At 36.3% G+C, this 15,798-nt stretch overlaps 2 protein-coding genes across 4 annotated transcripts in view; one reads left to right on the forward strand and one right to left on the reverse strand.

The window, feature by feature from the left end:
• The window catches only part of LOC110442425 (islet cell autoantigen 1-like), a 33,945-nt gene that overhangs the window by 1,858 nt on the left and 16,289 nt on the right, over positions 1-15,798 (reverse strand). For all 3 annotated transcript variants that reach the window (XM_021486023.1, XM_021486024.1, XM_021486021.1), the window contains 3 exons: positions 13,404-13,559; positions 4,463-4,720; positions 920-1,014 (listed from right to left, as the gene is read on the reverse strand). In XM_021486023.1, coding sequence (XP_021341698.1) covers positions 920-1,014; positions 4,463-4,720; positions 13,404-13,559 — 509 coding nt within the window. The remainder of the gene's footprint in view (positions 1-919; positions 1,015-4,462; positions 4,721-13,403; positions 13,560-15,798) is intronic.
• LOC110442424 (E3 ubiquitin-protein ligase TRIM71-like) lies at positions 8,284-12,150 on the forward strand. The gene is made up of 2 exons (XM_021486020.1): positions 8,284-8,387; positions 9,801-12,150. Exon 2 carries the CDS (start codon positions 9,807-9,809, stop codon positions 12,018-12,020), a length of 2,214 nt encoding a protein of 737 aa, XP_021341695.1. The 5' UTR covers positions 8,284-8,387; positions 9,801-9,806; the 3' UTR covers positions 12,021-12,150.

A 15,798-nucleotide genomic window follows, 5' to 3' on the forward strand; every position in this document is an offset into this window, starting at 1 on the left:
TGGAGTATACTTATAAGTGTACTTGGAGTATACTTATAAGTGTACTTGGAGTATACTTATAAGTGTACTTGGAGTACTTACTGGTATGCTTACTTTGCATACTTTCCCCCAAAAAGATAATAAACAAAACCTGTATTACAGTACAAATGAAAAGTGTAATAGTGAGAATAATGAACGTGGCTTGGGTTCTTATATACTGTATTTAAAATGTATTTGGAAAGAAAGTGTTGTTTATATTTTCTTGATATTGTGGTACAGCCATAAAATACCTATCTACCCCCATAAAATAATCATCTACCATATACTGTAGCCGTAAAATACCTATATATCGCCATGAAATAGCCATCTACCATATACTGTTGTAATGAAATACCTATCTACTCCGAAACTGTGCATTTTTAGCGTTGCCTAAAGTTCTTGTCCAGGTGCGTTAGGTTCTTGTGGAATATTTCTGTGCCACCTGAAGTTTGATCAGATACGTATCCACTCTTTTATTTTCTTTTCAATTTCTTTTCCAAAATACACTTATTCCAAGGTTAGTCTACACACTCACTTCACAGCCTCTAATTTAAACACTTTAAAAAGAGGCCATAATTCAAACTTTTACACAGAAGATCTGTTCTCTAGGTTTACTGTTCAGGACTTCCAGTCAGCAATTAATCTCACTAGCAGTTATCTATTTGGATAATCTACAAGATACATTTGACTTATTTGATGTGGATGAATTTCGATTATGAGGAGCTTTAATTTGAAACTCTTTAAAAACATTTCAAAGGGGAGTGTTGGTGACTAGGGAATTTTTCTGCTGACAGTAATTAACACTGTTTCAACTTGGATACGTGAATGTAATGGTTTTGATTACTGTGCGTCCTAACCCTTTACCTTTTTACTAGTTCCCCTGTGGTTTGGTTGATCTTACCTTCTTACCAGCTCCTTTAGGTTTTGATTGCTGTAGTTCCTGTCCCGAAGCCATGTTTTGCTTTGGGTTTTGTGTCCCTGTGTTAGTTGGTACATCTACAACAGAAACCACACAGTAAACTTTAAGGATGAAATTTAATCCAACTAATTTTTTTACAGTCAAACTCCTGCAAACCGAACTTCAAAGATAATTAGAATTGCTTGATGTGTCAAACTTACAACAAAGTCCAGTTTTCCCCTTATATAACACTACTGATATATTCCATTTATTATTCAAACTTTTTTGAGTCAAATTCCTTGCTGTTTCAAATTATAATCGTGGTGTGATTGTTGGGAAAAAATAGAAAATTACAATTAATTAATCAAAGTACAACAATCGTTGTACGAGAACATTAAAAAGTCCTGTTGTCATTTTTATACCTAAACATGCAAACTACAGTGTATAAATACATGTAAACATGTTTTTCTAATTACATTAATCCAAAAATGATATATTTCAAATCAAAATTCATGCCTTGCATGTGTTTCGTCACGTAACAATCATATTCTCTAATATGCAGTATAAATGTAGGATCTCAAATATATTTGAAGTTCAACATTCATGAGTTGAAGTCTTGATGTTTCAACGTTTTCCTGACAGTCCCATAAATTTCGAGACATTGAAGTTTGACTGTACTTCAAAACATTATTTTTACACTTTTGTTACGTTATACATCAAATAATATTTGTTTGGTCTATTATTACGAATATTTCAGAAACTCTTTGATTTTGGATAAATAACCATAATATTTTCTCTTAAATATAAAGAGAATTTGACAAGAATATCTGAGAACACATCTTTGTGTTGCTTGTTCCAGTTTATCACACAAAAAAAAGAGAATTCTGAAGATTTAATTCACTTTTCCACAGATACGTGTAGTGTATTTTCTATAACAAAGATTGAAAGTACACAGGCCAATCTTGCTTTATTACAGGATAATCTTTCATTTACTTTGAAGTAGTAGCCACATTGTACGTCTCCACGGTTGATCTGCATTTCTAAAGTGAATCCAAGCTAAGGGAGATACCTCAGACTACCTTATGATCACTACCAGGTACTTCTTCAGAGGAGTACCATTTCATGTTATGGTGAAGGGGCCTACAAGTTAAACTATATAAGTACAATTGACACGACTGTACAATACTTGTTTACGTCCTTTTCAAAGGTTTGGTTTGGTTTATGTTTGTTTAATGTCCTATTAACAGCTAAGGTCATTTAAGGACGTGCCTCCATGTGTGTAGTGTATGCGTGCTTACGTGTGTGTATTGTATGCAGGGGGCAGGGTATGTTGGTGTGCTTGCCTCCTTGTGATAGCGCGGATCTGATGCTGACTTTATAGTGCTATTTCACTGAAATACCGTGCCGAAGGCACCCAACACAGCATTCTCTCGGTCACATTATACTGACAACGATGAACCAGTTGTTGCCTTTTCAAAGGGAGTTTGAAATAAAAATCACATGATGTGTACATTTTACTGAATTACTCCTGTATGAAATTAGAATATTTAAAATAAAATAAATAGAAAACAGAAAAACTGCAGGGGCAAAACTTAGAGCTTTTGCAATGCAAAGCCTACATTATACCAATGTTACCTTCAAGATCTAACTCATTCACCCCTGAAATTTGTATTATCAACTATTCCAACCATTGAATTGGAAGAGTTATATGTCTTTGAATTCAGTGGTGAATGAGTTAAGCAATTAATGTTTTAACACATGTTGCTATTTATATTGATGACAAACTTTATAAAACCATAGGTGTTTATGTAAGTTTGTCAGTATTTATATTTATATTTTGATAGAGTACATGTATGTAGGTATGCTTTATTTAGTTATTTCAAACAGTTCTTTGAACAGCAAATTAAGTGTACATGCTGACAACAATAAAATTGATGATGTCACAAAAGAGATTGATGATGTCATGGTAGCAAATGTTGTTGTAGCTATATATTGTTTCACAACAACCGAGCAAATGTAAATATTTACAAATGAACAGCATCAAAATGAGTATCCTATTTATGGTCTGTAACGCCTATGAATAATTTGACATGGGAAGTTGATTTAAGCCAGGAAAATATTTTTTGTTGTTGTTTTCTCTTCCATAAAGAATGGAGAATACTTCAGTAAACAAGAGGCCCAAAGGGCCTGTATTGCTCACCTGTTTCTTTTGTTACATGAAATTGACATATAGGTAACTTCAGACCAAATTTGGTAACTATAACACAAGACATTTGAATATCTCTAAAATGGTTCTTAAGATATGAATTTTAAAGCTTTTAACCCATGTTGACCTTTGACCCCCGACTAGCACTTTAAGTTGACCTTTGACCTCATTACTGTAATTAAGAAAAAGATCTGCACTGCTTGTCTACATAATATTCTCAAGTATCTATCTAGTCCAAATAGTTTTTAGGATATTGTTGTTTTAAGTTTTTAACATATTTGACCCCTGTGACCTTGAAACTAGGTCAAGGTGTCATTCTAATAGGGAAACTTTAAAGCACTCCATCACAGGTACCTACTGGTCAAATATCATGACCCTAGTTCATTCAAAAGAAAAAGTTGACGGACAGACGACGGAGTAATTGGCATAGGCCAGGTGAGCTAAAAAAACAACTTAGCAGAACTCTTCTTTGTGATAATTACTGATGCAGTGGTACTCTTTACCTTAATATCATTAGCCTGCAGGCAGCTTTTAATCAGAAAATTGAGGTAAATTAATAGACAGTGTTGAAAGATTTTGGAATCAATCAAATTTTTGATCTGTTTAAAAGCAGCACTTTTAAGACTCCTTAGCTACACACTGACGACATGAATCTAACAAATGAACATCACTACAGGGGGGTAGAGATCCAACGTCCAGTCAGCCGTAGTTTTCAATAAAGTTCAGCATCTCCCAGTTGATGGATTCTTTAAATAGAATTCACTTGTCCGGCCATAGAATTAAAGAATCACTAATGAGAAGAGATGACCATGACACCATCATCACTAATGATGTAAACACTGGATTAAATTTGCTGATATCCCAGTATATGCTGTCATGGTCATCTCTTGTCATAAATGAACATTACTGTTTGTTTAAAAACTTCTACCAGCCCAACCTACTATTTCATAGTAAATATTGAAAATTTCACTAACTCTGACATAAATTTTATTAGTCCCACACATTGGGCCAGTGGATTTGTATAAGTATTTTTAATTTATTAACAAAATATTCAATTTGAAAACAACAATGTCAAGCTGCAATTTTATCTAGCTCAATCATTAGCACGTTTCTCACTTAAATCCTCTGAAGTAAATTTATGATTTAATTCCTGTCGTCCAATCAGATCTCATGATTCTCTTGTGAGACATTAATAACCTATCATTCAATCTCTTGTGAGACATTAATAACCTATCATTCAATCAGAGCACATGATTCTCCTGTGAGACATAGAAAACTTACTAGATTGATAAGCTCGACCAATCAGAGCACATGATTCCCTTGTAAGGCAATTAACTTACTAGACTGATTGGCTATGTGCTTGCTCAGGTCAAGCAGATTTGATGGCATGAACTCGGCGGGCTGAGCTGGTTGGTCACTTTCTACGGGTGTGTACGTCGTCCCTGACGACAGTGGCACATTGCCAAAAACCGCCTGCCATTCCCGTGTGAAGTCATCACCCCCTGTTGATGGTGCATTTAAAATCTCGTTGAGAATCGTCATGTCATCCTTCTCCGTATCCTCCTGTTCAATATCATCACACAACAGGTCCTGCTTACCTGTAAAAGAAAATCACAGAAATACGTAAATACCAAAAACAATAATATTTTGTCTCTTCATTTTGGATCCAATGAAACGACATATTCTCATCCTCGACACTCCAGGGGTAACGCTCACTTTCGCTCTCTGCACCCCTGGAATATGTCATAGCAAAATTGAACGTACAGTGTACACCACCTTGTAGATGAGACTATTTCGATCCTTTGATGTTCATCAAAAGAATCTCGTGGGACACGTAACAGTAAAAATTGAGAGGCTTTGAAGTTGGAAGGCACTCCTTTGTAATCTTCAGAGTTCAGGTATCAGCCTGGTGATTGGTCAGGATTTTTTCCCCGGAGCCCAATCAAACAGCTATCTTCATGCCTTCCACTAACCCCTGGAGTAACGAGGATGACATACCGGTATACTTTGTTTGACCTCAATAAGCGCTCCCAACAAGTTTTTGGCATACATTTTTCCTATAAAATTTTGCTTTGCTGTATGGTATTCAGAAACATTTCAATCCTTGCATAAAGTTGTAGAGAATGTGATGAAAACTGTGGACTAATTGTCTAGACAGCTACGGCCCTCCCCAGAAGCTCTGTGGTGCTATCAGGTGACTCTAATAATTGAGTGTAAATATCAAATTGTTTTTTTTTCTTCCTGATTGTTTCAGAACTTCTGAAACCAAAATCAGAAGCTGCATTAATGTCATTTTGACAGAAATGAACTCAGGTGTTGCCAAAGGAGATCAACAAATGCAGTTTTATTTGCGCCCTCTGTAATGACAGAAATCAATATAGATTTTTCATGTGCATGCATCTCCTTATTTGCAAACATGGCACTAACGAGCTGGTTTATGTTTAACATTTTCATGGCGCCGTTAACTGTAATATAACGAGATTTTAATCCTCTTCTCAATATATTATATAATGAATAATATCACAGTTTCCTGAGCTTTGTTATCAGCGTGTAAATACAAGATATACTGGATATAATTGTAAGCGTTATTTAACACCTCTCAATCTTCACCACAATACATTGTACATAAAAGAGACCAAGCGAGGCCTGTGTTAATTTCTTTTACCTGGGGCATTAAGCCCAGTAGTAACTATGAGGTATAGCTCATTTGAATAGATCTAATATCCTGGTTTAAGATACAGGGTCAGTGTTTTCTCCAGAAGGGACGATTGTGTACATGCTCCCCCCCCCCCCCCCATATATATTCTGCCTATATCACCTATTCTGCCTATATGTTGGTAGGGCTTTCCCCAACCCTTGGGAGCATCAAGATTCCCAGGCATTCTAATTATTTTGTATGATTTGCTGTTAACTAGACCATTCTTTCTGTATTTACTAAACTAATTCAAGATTCATTAACTTCTCTCTGCATCTCTATAGTTAACTGATGTATTATGTGCATTTAAGTATTAATTAATAATATTTGATTTGTATTTTGACTACACTGTATATTTTTGTAACTCTTCAATTTGGAGGAAATAAAGAAATAATAACAATAATCACTATATACCCCCTATTTGTTTCAAACCTGGAGAAAACACTGCAGGATTAGTTCATGCTTGCCAATTTAAGGCTGTCAATCTTTGAGAAGGATTCCCTATTTTTCGTCCTAATTTATAACTTTAGAAATCTATGAAATTCAATCTATTTTGCTTTTTGTCTTAAATACATACATTTCATAATATAGAACTGCTTAACAGTGTCAAACAGTGATGTTTTAAAAATATTTTTTTTAGTTTTAGTAATTTTTCATGTAGTTTCTCACCGATGAAAATGTTAAAGGTTGGCAAATACATGTATGTATAACCAGTAAACAAAAAACTTATTAAAAAGATATATGATCGATCATTTACATGTATGCTGACATGTACATGTATTTTAAACGATCATTTACATGTATGCTGACAATTTAATTGAAAGCATTTACTGATATACAAGATGAATGAAAATATTTTAAATAGTCCTTTATACATCGAGAACAGTGAACAGTTTACTCATTACCTGGTAAATGTCAAACTATACCTATGGACTCGAAACCAATTTCAAACCCGATTACCAAAAGCGAACAGAAGACTTGAGAATTGTATACCTGTCATTTAGATATTTATGAAACAGCTTTCCTGGGGCAAAGCTCCATTTAAACGACACATACCAGAAGCTGTGTATTGTCCTTTCTCTAAATAAAGGATAGATAAAAATGGTAGACGTTTTGTCATTCTCAACACCAGTCAAGTACGTCATGCAATGGTCTCCGTTAAGCTCAGCCATTACTGAAGAGTGGTGAAAGGACCTCTTTCTATACACGATCAATGGACTGATCAATAATCTACCCCGGGGTACTACATAAAGTCTTGTTAACTTAACACGAGTGTTGAATCAAATTTAATCTTTAAAAATATGAATGAAAATTAGAAATTTTTTAAACATCTCTATTATGACTGAATAGCTTAAACCTTTTGTTAAACATTTCATTCTTTCTTGTTCTAATAAAAGTTATTTTTTCGTAAATCTTATAATAATTCAACATTTCATTTGTTGTAAGCTGACAGTGCTTTATAGAATGGGACTGGGGTAAAAACCAATCAACTAAATACTCAATACATTACAACAAGACCACTTGCAGTGCTAGACATAGACCCTGATTATAGTCTGTTTCATTAATGTCTATTTCATTAATCGGGAACAAATTTCTTTTATCTACAGATTTGGTTAACATGGGGTTTATCTTTTAACAAAGACTTGTATGACTTGTCTTTTTCAAGAAGAACATTCGTCTTTACAGGGTGAATTAAACAGCCTTGATACATTGCCAAATTAGGATACTTGACTAGCTTGTTTTGTTCGTGTTTTTATGTCTAATATTAACAGATATGGTCATTTAAAGAGGTGTAGGTGGTGGAGGAAACTGGATTACACGGAGTAAAACCCTCAACCTGCAGTCAGTAGCTGGTGACTGCCCCACATACGCTTTGAAACCATGACTCATTGGTGGAGGGCTAGTGATTATAGATGGATAGATGCCTTAATTAACCTCTCAGCCACTGCAGCCCCCATTAGACTGCTGATACATACTGTACTTGCGATCTGATAAATCAAAATGTTTTGGGTTAACGGATGATATTTTAATTTGTGTCAGGTTTTCATGCTGTTGCATCAAGGTGTTGGTGAAAGAAAAATTACTGTATGGACAATTGTTATTGGGTGGACAAAGTTTTTGGGGAGAGCCAAAATGTTTGGGAGGAAGGCAAATGTTTAGGCTTACAAAAGTTATTAGAATATGAGAGTTCCAAATACATTTTTTGATATTGAAATATTGATTGGAAGAGAATTAGTTACAAGTATTTATAATATAGTTGTTAAATTACTTTATCTCTTCATATCCATATCTAGTCAAATAGACAGTTAATGAATCAAAATGTTTTGCCTAACTTGCACACTTTAAGAATATATTGAAATACTTGCAAAGTTGAAAAAAGTTATACTCCTTCATTTTATATAGCCAGGACTAATCTTTTACACAGCTTTTCTAGAACAGACTATAATGGCCAATGGATTACAATGGTACCGGTGGCACTGACAGTGTTGTGTCGTCGTAGGTAACATACACACACTCTCTATGACAGTTCAGGCTTGCAGTTGATACGGATACCACCCCATCTCCAACAGGTGAGTCTCGGAGAATCCGCTCAGCAATCTTAGGCTAGGTTATGTAATATTACTTTGATCTTAAAATGCTTACTTACTTTGTATAAATTCTGGTAAAAATATCATGTTCATGTAATATAAACTTGAAGTAAATGGAAAGGTAAAATTGCAGCAACTGTCATGTGTACCACTCATTTCTCCTAACTTCCCATTTATGAAAACAAATATTAATCATAAAGGAGAGATTCCTTTTTCAAATGATTAATCAATAAATACATGAGTTTTTAATGGAGTCAAACCAGTATATATATATGCAAGACCACACACTTGTGTTTTTCTAACGAATCAGAAAGCACAAGTGTACTAAGCAGACGAATATATTCACCCGTGCGCGGAAAGCACGAGTTAATATATATGTCCGCGCAATAAATGAGTGCTTTCTGATTCGTTAGGAAAACACAAGTGTGTGGTCTTGCTTTTATCACATACCTTCCGTATTTGGTAGAGATCGATACAAAGATTTTATAAACTTTGATATTTTTTGCAAATACCGGGAACTTTTCAGTTCGCCATGACAAGAGGATTCCCCAAAAAAGAAGTTCCGGCTAGTAGGTAAATATAACATTCCGTTTTGCACATGTGCAATACAGAACGTTGTATTTCATGCTCTGAAAATTGCTTGTATTACTATAACAAGGTTCAACAGGTATGAGATAAAAGACCATATGTTAGCAATTCCTGTGTTCTACTGGTATTTAGTTTCCAGTGAATATTTCATGCAGTGAGAAACAAGGAGAATACTGGATTACTTCCCTTTATCACAATGGGTGTACTCAGTAGATAAAGGAATACTATAGAATTGTTTAATCAGAATTTCCACTTTAGAGGGGTTTCTTTGTGTTTAAGTTTGTTTTTTTCTGTTTGGGAGTAGTCTAGCTTATAAATAGAAGATAACTCGATATAAAAAGGTGTCTATCTTAGAGTTACTCCCCTTGTCAATGAATTCATCTTTCATTTTGACACTGTGCACATATAATAAACCTCCAGTGAGTTTGAAAAAATGTAGATATGTCGATATACTATTTTCATATTTACTTACATATTAATTATCAATTATCAAGTTCAATTTGCACTATATCACAAAGCAGAGGCCAGTAATTTAAGTAGACTGCAAAATAATACTTATTTCTTTGTGTATTGATGAAAATTTGATATCATGTATAAAGATGCAAAGGGTGAATTGAGACGACAGTTATATTTTTTATGTTGTTTTTTTCTATATTTTTTACATGACACTTGCTAAGTATTGTCCAGAAGTATACTTTTCCAATTTTCATAAAAGTACCAGGTAGATTTATTTGAGTATAAAATGACAATGCTTTTGTGTAAATTTCACAATGCACTCCAGACTGATTTTAATTTGTGTATTTCAAGGTGACAATGGAGACGGACAGTACTCCTGGAGTTAGCGGGGCAGGAAAACAAACATTAGCAGAGCTTTTGGAGACAGATTTCCTGAAATGTCCTGGCTGTTCTAACCAGTTCACATGCCCCCTCCTGCTTCCCTGCCTCCACAGCCTGTGTGAGGAGTGTGTTGAGGGACTCAGGTCCTCACAACCAGACAACACTGACCAGGACCTCCAAACCCAGACTTGTGGTTCCAAGGACACTTCCACACAGAAATCCCATCCCCAGGACAGTTCTATAAGGACAACCCATCCAGGAACCAAACCCACAATCACACAGAACATTCCTTCCAAGGACAAGTCAAGTGTTTCACAGACCCTAGATGCTGTTGAGGGAACTACTACAGAAGTGAAAGACTCTGAATCAGGACAAATGTTTCTTTGTCCAATATGTGCATCACGTATAGAACCACAAAACTTCCCAGTCAACAATTTCCTCCAGCATCTGGTGGAGCTTTACATGTACAAACATGGTCCCACACCCCAGTGTGATTACTGTGCTTTCGCTGGCAAATCGTGTGCCGCGACAGCACTTTGTCTTGACTGTCAGGACCATATCTGTGACAGCTGTAGTGATGCTCATCGCCGTACCAAGGTCACACGCAGTCACCAGGTGGCACCATACAAACAGATCAAATTAGGAATGTATGACCATGACATCCGCGGTCACCAATCACCGCTTTGCAAGCACCATGCACAGGAGCGTGTGACACTTTTTTGTGATAAGTGTGAGGAAGCTGTGTGTGGTCAGTGTATATCGTCAGGTCATCAGGGTCATAGCACATGCTCAGTAGAGATGGCTGTGCCACGGTATAGACTGGCGATGCAGTCGATGCTGGGAGGACTGACCAAACAAATTCCATCTATCACAAAGTACCGTACATTTCTCACCACTCTCAATTCATCTGTAGAGGAGGCAAGGCTCAAACTCTTCTCTGACTTGGAAAACCAGGCAAACACCCTGCACACCATGATCGATGATCACAAGAACCAGACTATGGATCATGTTGCATCTGAGTGTGCCAAAGAGATACGTGTGTTGGAGGAGAAAACATTCGGTATGGAACGGGCGCAACACTCTCTAGGTGATAATGCCCAGTACCTTGAGCGCCTCCTGGCTCATGGTCAGGGGGGAGAACTCCTGTCACTCCACCACCTGGTCACAAATCGCCTTACACAGCTTACACATCTACAGCTGGACGGCATTAACAGTAAACTCCGACTTAACTTTGCCCCAACATGTCCGACCAAGGCGGCAGTGTCCGCCATGTTTGGTAGCCTCTCTCTGGGACATGTGCCTCTAGCAAATGATGAAGCTGTCTCCATGACGACAAGTCTTGCATCCACACTGCTGCCAACAGTGAGAAACACACCCAAGACCACTCTTTCCTTCTCGGCCAAATGTAGTGAAGATGTAAAGGATGTTTGGCCAACAGGGGTGGCCATCACAAAAGAGGATGACATTATCATAGCCGACCGTGACAACCGGAACATTAAAATGTTCAGCAGCAATGGGGAGAGGAAACTTGTGTTTTGTGGAGAGGGTGAGGGGAAGTTAGGGACACCATTTGATTTAACTGTGTTAATGGACTCAAATATTGCAGTGACAGATCGTGAATGTGAGGATGTCAAGGTATTCACTCCGACCGGCAAACACGTCTTCTCAATCAAAGGACACTTCCGCAACCCACGCGGCATCACAACTAACAGACAGGGGCATATTATAGTGGTGGACTGTCAGAGACTTCAACTCACTGTACACGACCCAAAAGATGGCCGTCTTCTCAACACCATCACCGCCCGCAACAAGGATGGCACAAATGCACTTGTTGACCCCTTCTACGTGTCTGTCAGCAGTCTAGGAAATATCTTAGTTACAGACACTGCAGCGCCAAACATTAAAGTATTCTCCCCCCAGGGGGAGTACCTGTCCCAGCAGGGGACGTATGGTACTCGTGACAACCAGACACTGCAGCCATACGGTGTGTGTTGCGACAGGTATGGGTATCTGTTTGTGGCCGACAATAATAATGACAGAGTCCTTCTCCTGAAACCAGACGGTCAGTTTCAGCGTCCACTTCTGACTCAGACCCATGGTATGTGGCATCCAATGGCACTGACCACCACTAATGACACATTGGTGGTCACTGAGGCACTCGGAGAGGTCAAGGCCTATAAATATGTGTGACAGACAATGGTAATTGTGTCAATATTACTGATGGACCAGTTCATTCCATTGGTTTGATAGTTATAAATGTCAAATTTACTGCTAATACAATAATAAAATTAAAGCAATATTTCCAGTAATAAATAATAATAGCTCACCTGGTATTTTATTTTGAATTTAAAACCTGCTGCCAGTACCATAATCGTTTATCAAAGGAGTACAAGAAGAACTACTATTCTGTTTTGGTGATTAAGACACCAAGAAAATTATTTTTCCATGTTATGTCCAAAGAAGGTAGCCACTAGGGATTGGTATGGACCTCTGGGGGGGGAGGGGGGGTCACATACTTCGTTAAAAACTTTCCCCAAAGATACTCTAGAACAAGTTTGGTTAAAATCCCTTCATTGGAACAAAAGGAGAAGGATCTTTAATGTTTCCCTAATGAGCCATCTCCCAAAATGGAGGGGGCCAACATGCCTCAGTTTATACAAAATTGATTCTTCTGTCCCTAAACATGCTTCAGACTGCATTTGGTTTTAATCCCTTCACTTGTAGAGTAGGAGAAAAAAATCCTCTAATTAATTCCCCTATTGGGCTCCGCCCCTCTGCCACCGGGGGGGGGGCACACCCTTCGTTTATACAAACTTGAGGCCCCTTAGTCCAAAGATGCTCTAGAACAAATTTGGTCAAAAATCCTTTGAGCCGTTAAGGACAAGCATTTAAGGTTTTGGTGCTACCTCTTGGCCTCAGCCCTTCAACTAGCACAAGTTTTAACCCCGTCAACTGAGAAAAATCTACACAGGCCATACGAAGCCAGCGACAAGCAATATCCTGAATTGAAAATAAATATTACACAAATAGAAGAGTAAATAAATGCAGATATCCTGAATTTTGTTCCATTTTTAGCGGCACGGCCCAAATTAAAATCCTTAACAGCTCAAATTTTGTGTATAGGTACATAATCAAGGGTGGGGGTGGGGTGGCATCCCAACATCAAGGTCACTGTGACCTCAATTACACCTTGAACTTGAGTATTGAAATAATAGTTTGCGGAGCATATCTCGACGACTGTATGATGAATTGCCTTCAAGCTTTAATTAATAACAAATTCAATTGACATGATATTGTGCATTTACTTTAAACGTATCTTAAATTTGATATTTTTTTTTTATATATTTGCAAACTATATATGAATTTGCTACTTGGATTCATGCAGGTTTTTTTTTTCTTTTTTTTATTGGTTGCATATACCTGAATGAGATTGTTAAAAACCAGCCCATAATATATGAATGTATTGTTCAGAAAATTTTGGTTTGAATACAGTATACACCTGCTATTCTTACAGTTTTTCCAGTACTTCAATATTTCTCAGACATATTAATAGAAAACAAGAAGACAACTTACTTTTATCCAGTTTTGACATAGGGTGCTTCTGTTGTAATGATAAAATTTTCCCACTAAAATCGAACTCCTCTTGTGAATCATCTACGAAGTCGCCAAACTCCATGAAAGACTCGCCATCATCGTCTTGTGGGTCTGTCTTACCCTCTAATCGCTTCTCTGAAAAAGAGATATAGGCAATAGAATCTTCACTTGTGATAGGGCCAAAATAACAAGCATTCTGTGGGAATTGATGAATCAATACATGTCCCCTACCGGCCCCCCCAAACTTTAACCTGCAGAAGTTGGCCAAGATAGTTAAGTCCAAAACATGTCAAAAATAAAAAAACAAAAAATATTTATCCACTTTCACTCAACAACATTTATGCTAGACCCCTAAACAACCTCTGTCCATAATATCACCATCATAACAATATTATAAAGTGAACGGTGAGCCATTACAAAACTTTTACCCAAACTTTAACCTGCAGATGTTGGCCAAGATAGTTAAGTCCAAAACATGTCAAATATTCCCCAAAAAATAAAATATTTTCCATTTTCAATCCACAGCATTAATTCTAGACCCCTAAAGAACCTCTATGCTTAGAATCAGCATCCTAACATCATTATTAAGCGAATGCTAAGCCATTACAAAACTTTAACCCAAACTTTAACCTGAAGATTTTGGCCAGGATAGTTAAGTCCAAAACATTGTCAAAAACTTCCCAAAAAAATAAAATATTTTCCATTTTCAATCCACAGCATTAATTCTAGACCCCTAAAGAACCTCTATGCAAAGAATCAACATCCTAACATCATTATTAAGCGAATGCTAAGCCATTACAAAACTTAAAACAAAACTTTAACCTGAAGGTTTTGGCCAGGATAGTTAAGTCCAAAACATGTCAAAAACTCACCAAAAAATAAAATATTTTCCATTTTCAATCCACAGCATTAATTCTAGACCCCTAAAGAATCTCTGTACATAAAATCAGCATCCTAACATCATTATTAAGCAAATGCTAAGCCATTACAAAACTTAAACCCAAACTTTAACCTGAAGATTTTGGCCAGGATAGTTAAGTCCAAAACAAGTCAAAAACTCCCCAAAAAATAAAATATTTTCCATTTTCAATCCACAGTATTAATTCTAGACCCCTAAAGAANAAACCCAAACTTTAACCTGAAGATTTGGGCCAGTATAGTTAAGTCCAAAACATGTCAAAATTTCCCCAAAAAATAAAATTATCTTCCATTTTCAATCCACAGCATTAATGCTAGACCCCTAAAGAACCTCTATGCTAAGAATCAGCATCCTAACATCATTATTAAGCGAATGCTAAGCCATTACAAAACTTTAACCCAAACTTTAACCTGAAGATTTTGGCCAGGATAGTTAAGTCCAAAACATGTCCAAAATTCCCCAAAAAATTAAAATTATCTTCCATTTTCAATCCACAGCATTAATGCTAGACCCCTAAAGAACCTCTATGCTAAGAATCAGCATCCTAACATCATTATTAAGTGAATGGTAAGCCATTACAAAACTTGTAATGTATGGAAATACATTGTAAAATTTTAAACAAAGCCTAACATTAATTAATGAAAAATAAAAAAATAACATTACCTGGTAAAATAACATTTTATTCCTACCGACCTACCCTATTTTTCTCAGGCATTTTACCCGAGATAAACATTTATTTTCTTGGCCGAGGCAATCAGGTCAAAATCATTATTAATAATCGGTTTGTATATATGCGGTAGTAAACTGAATGAGGTACTTTAAATTAACTTCTAATTAACCTTATAGCAGGTAATGATATTTAAATAACAATAAGATTTATTAAAATTCTAGATTTTCTGTTAGAAATTTATTGTATTATCATGAATGTCAATCAAGCCCATGCCTCAGGTAATAAGCCCATCCATTTATACTGCAGTTAGGTAGCCCTATTTCATAGTCCTTCAATAAGCCCACTCCTGTACTTTTAATGTGTTGCCCTCCTGTGCTTATTATAGGAGTAATATGCTTAATATACACACAGCATATCTTCAACACTCGGTGAATTTATTGTGTTTCACATGCACATGAACACATTATTGGGTTATAAAGTACAGTACATTTCACCTAATATCACGTCTGTTAATGTCACTTTTCGGTTATTATCATGTTTTTTTGATGCACCATTTTTCCTGCTATATAATCTATGCAATTCAATTCTTTTATTATCACCTGATTTTATGTTGATTTCTCTTAANAGTCAAACTGAGTTGAAACCGTGTTATATTTCTTACTGTTTGTTGTGAGAAATGTTTTGGGTATATTACAGTTTGGTCACATCAAGATAGATATATAGTTAAAAAGTTGGAAAATTTAAGATGTCCCATATACTGTAGTCATAGCTGATCTATGAAATGA

This window comes from Mizuhopecten yessoensis, unplaced genomic scaffold, assembly GCF_002113885.1.
Source record: "Mizuhopecten yessoensis strain PY_sf001 unplaced genomic scaffold, ASM211388v2 scaffold716263, whole genome shotgun sequence".
Lineage (NCBI taxonomy): Eukaryota > Metazoa > Mollusca > Bivalvia > Pectinida > Pectinidae > Mizuhopecten > Mizuhopecten yessoensis.

Bases quoted from the DNA above. Each gene is read 5' to 3' on its own strand.
- LOC110442424 (XM_021486020.1), top strand. From the start codon at position 9,807: ATGGAGACGGACAGTACTCCTGGAGTTAGCGGGGCAGGAAAACAAACA.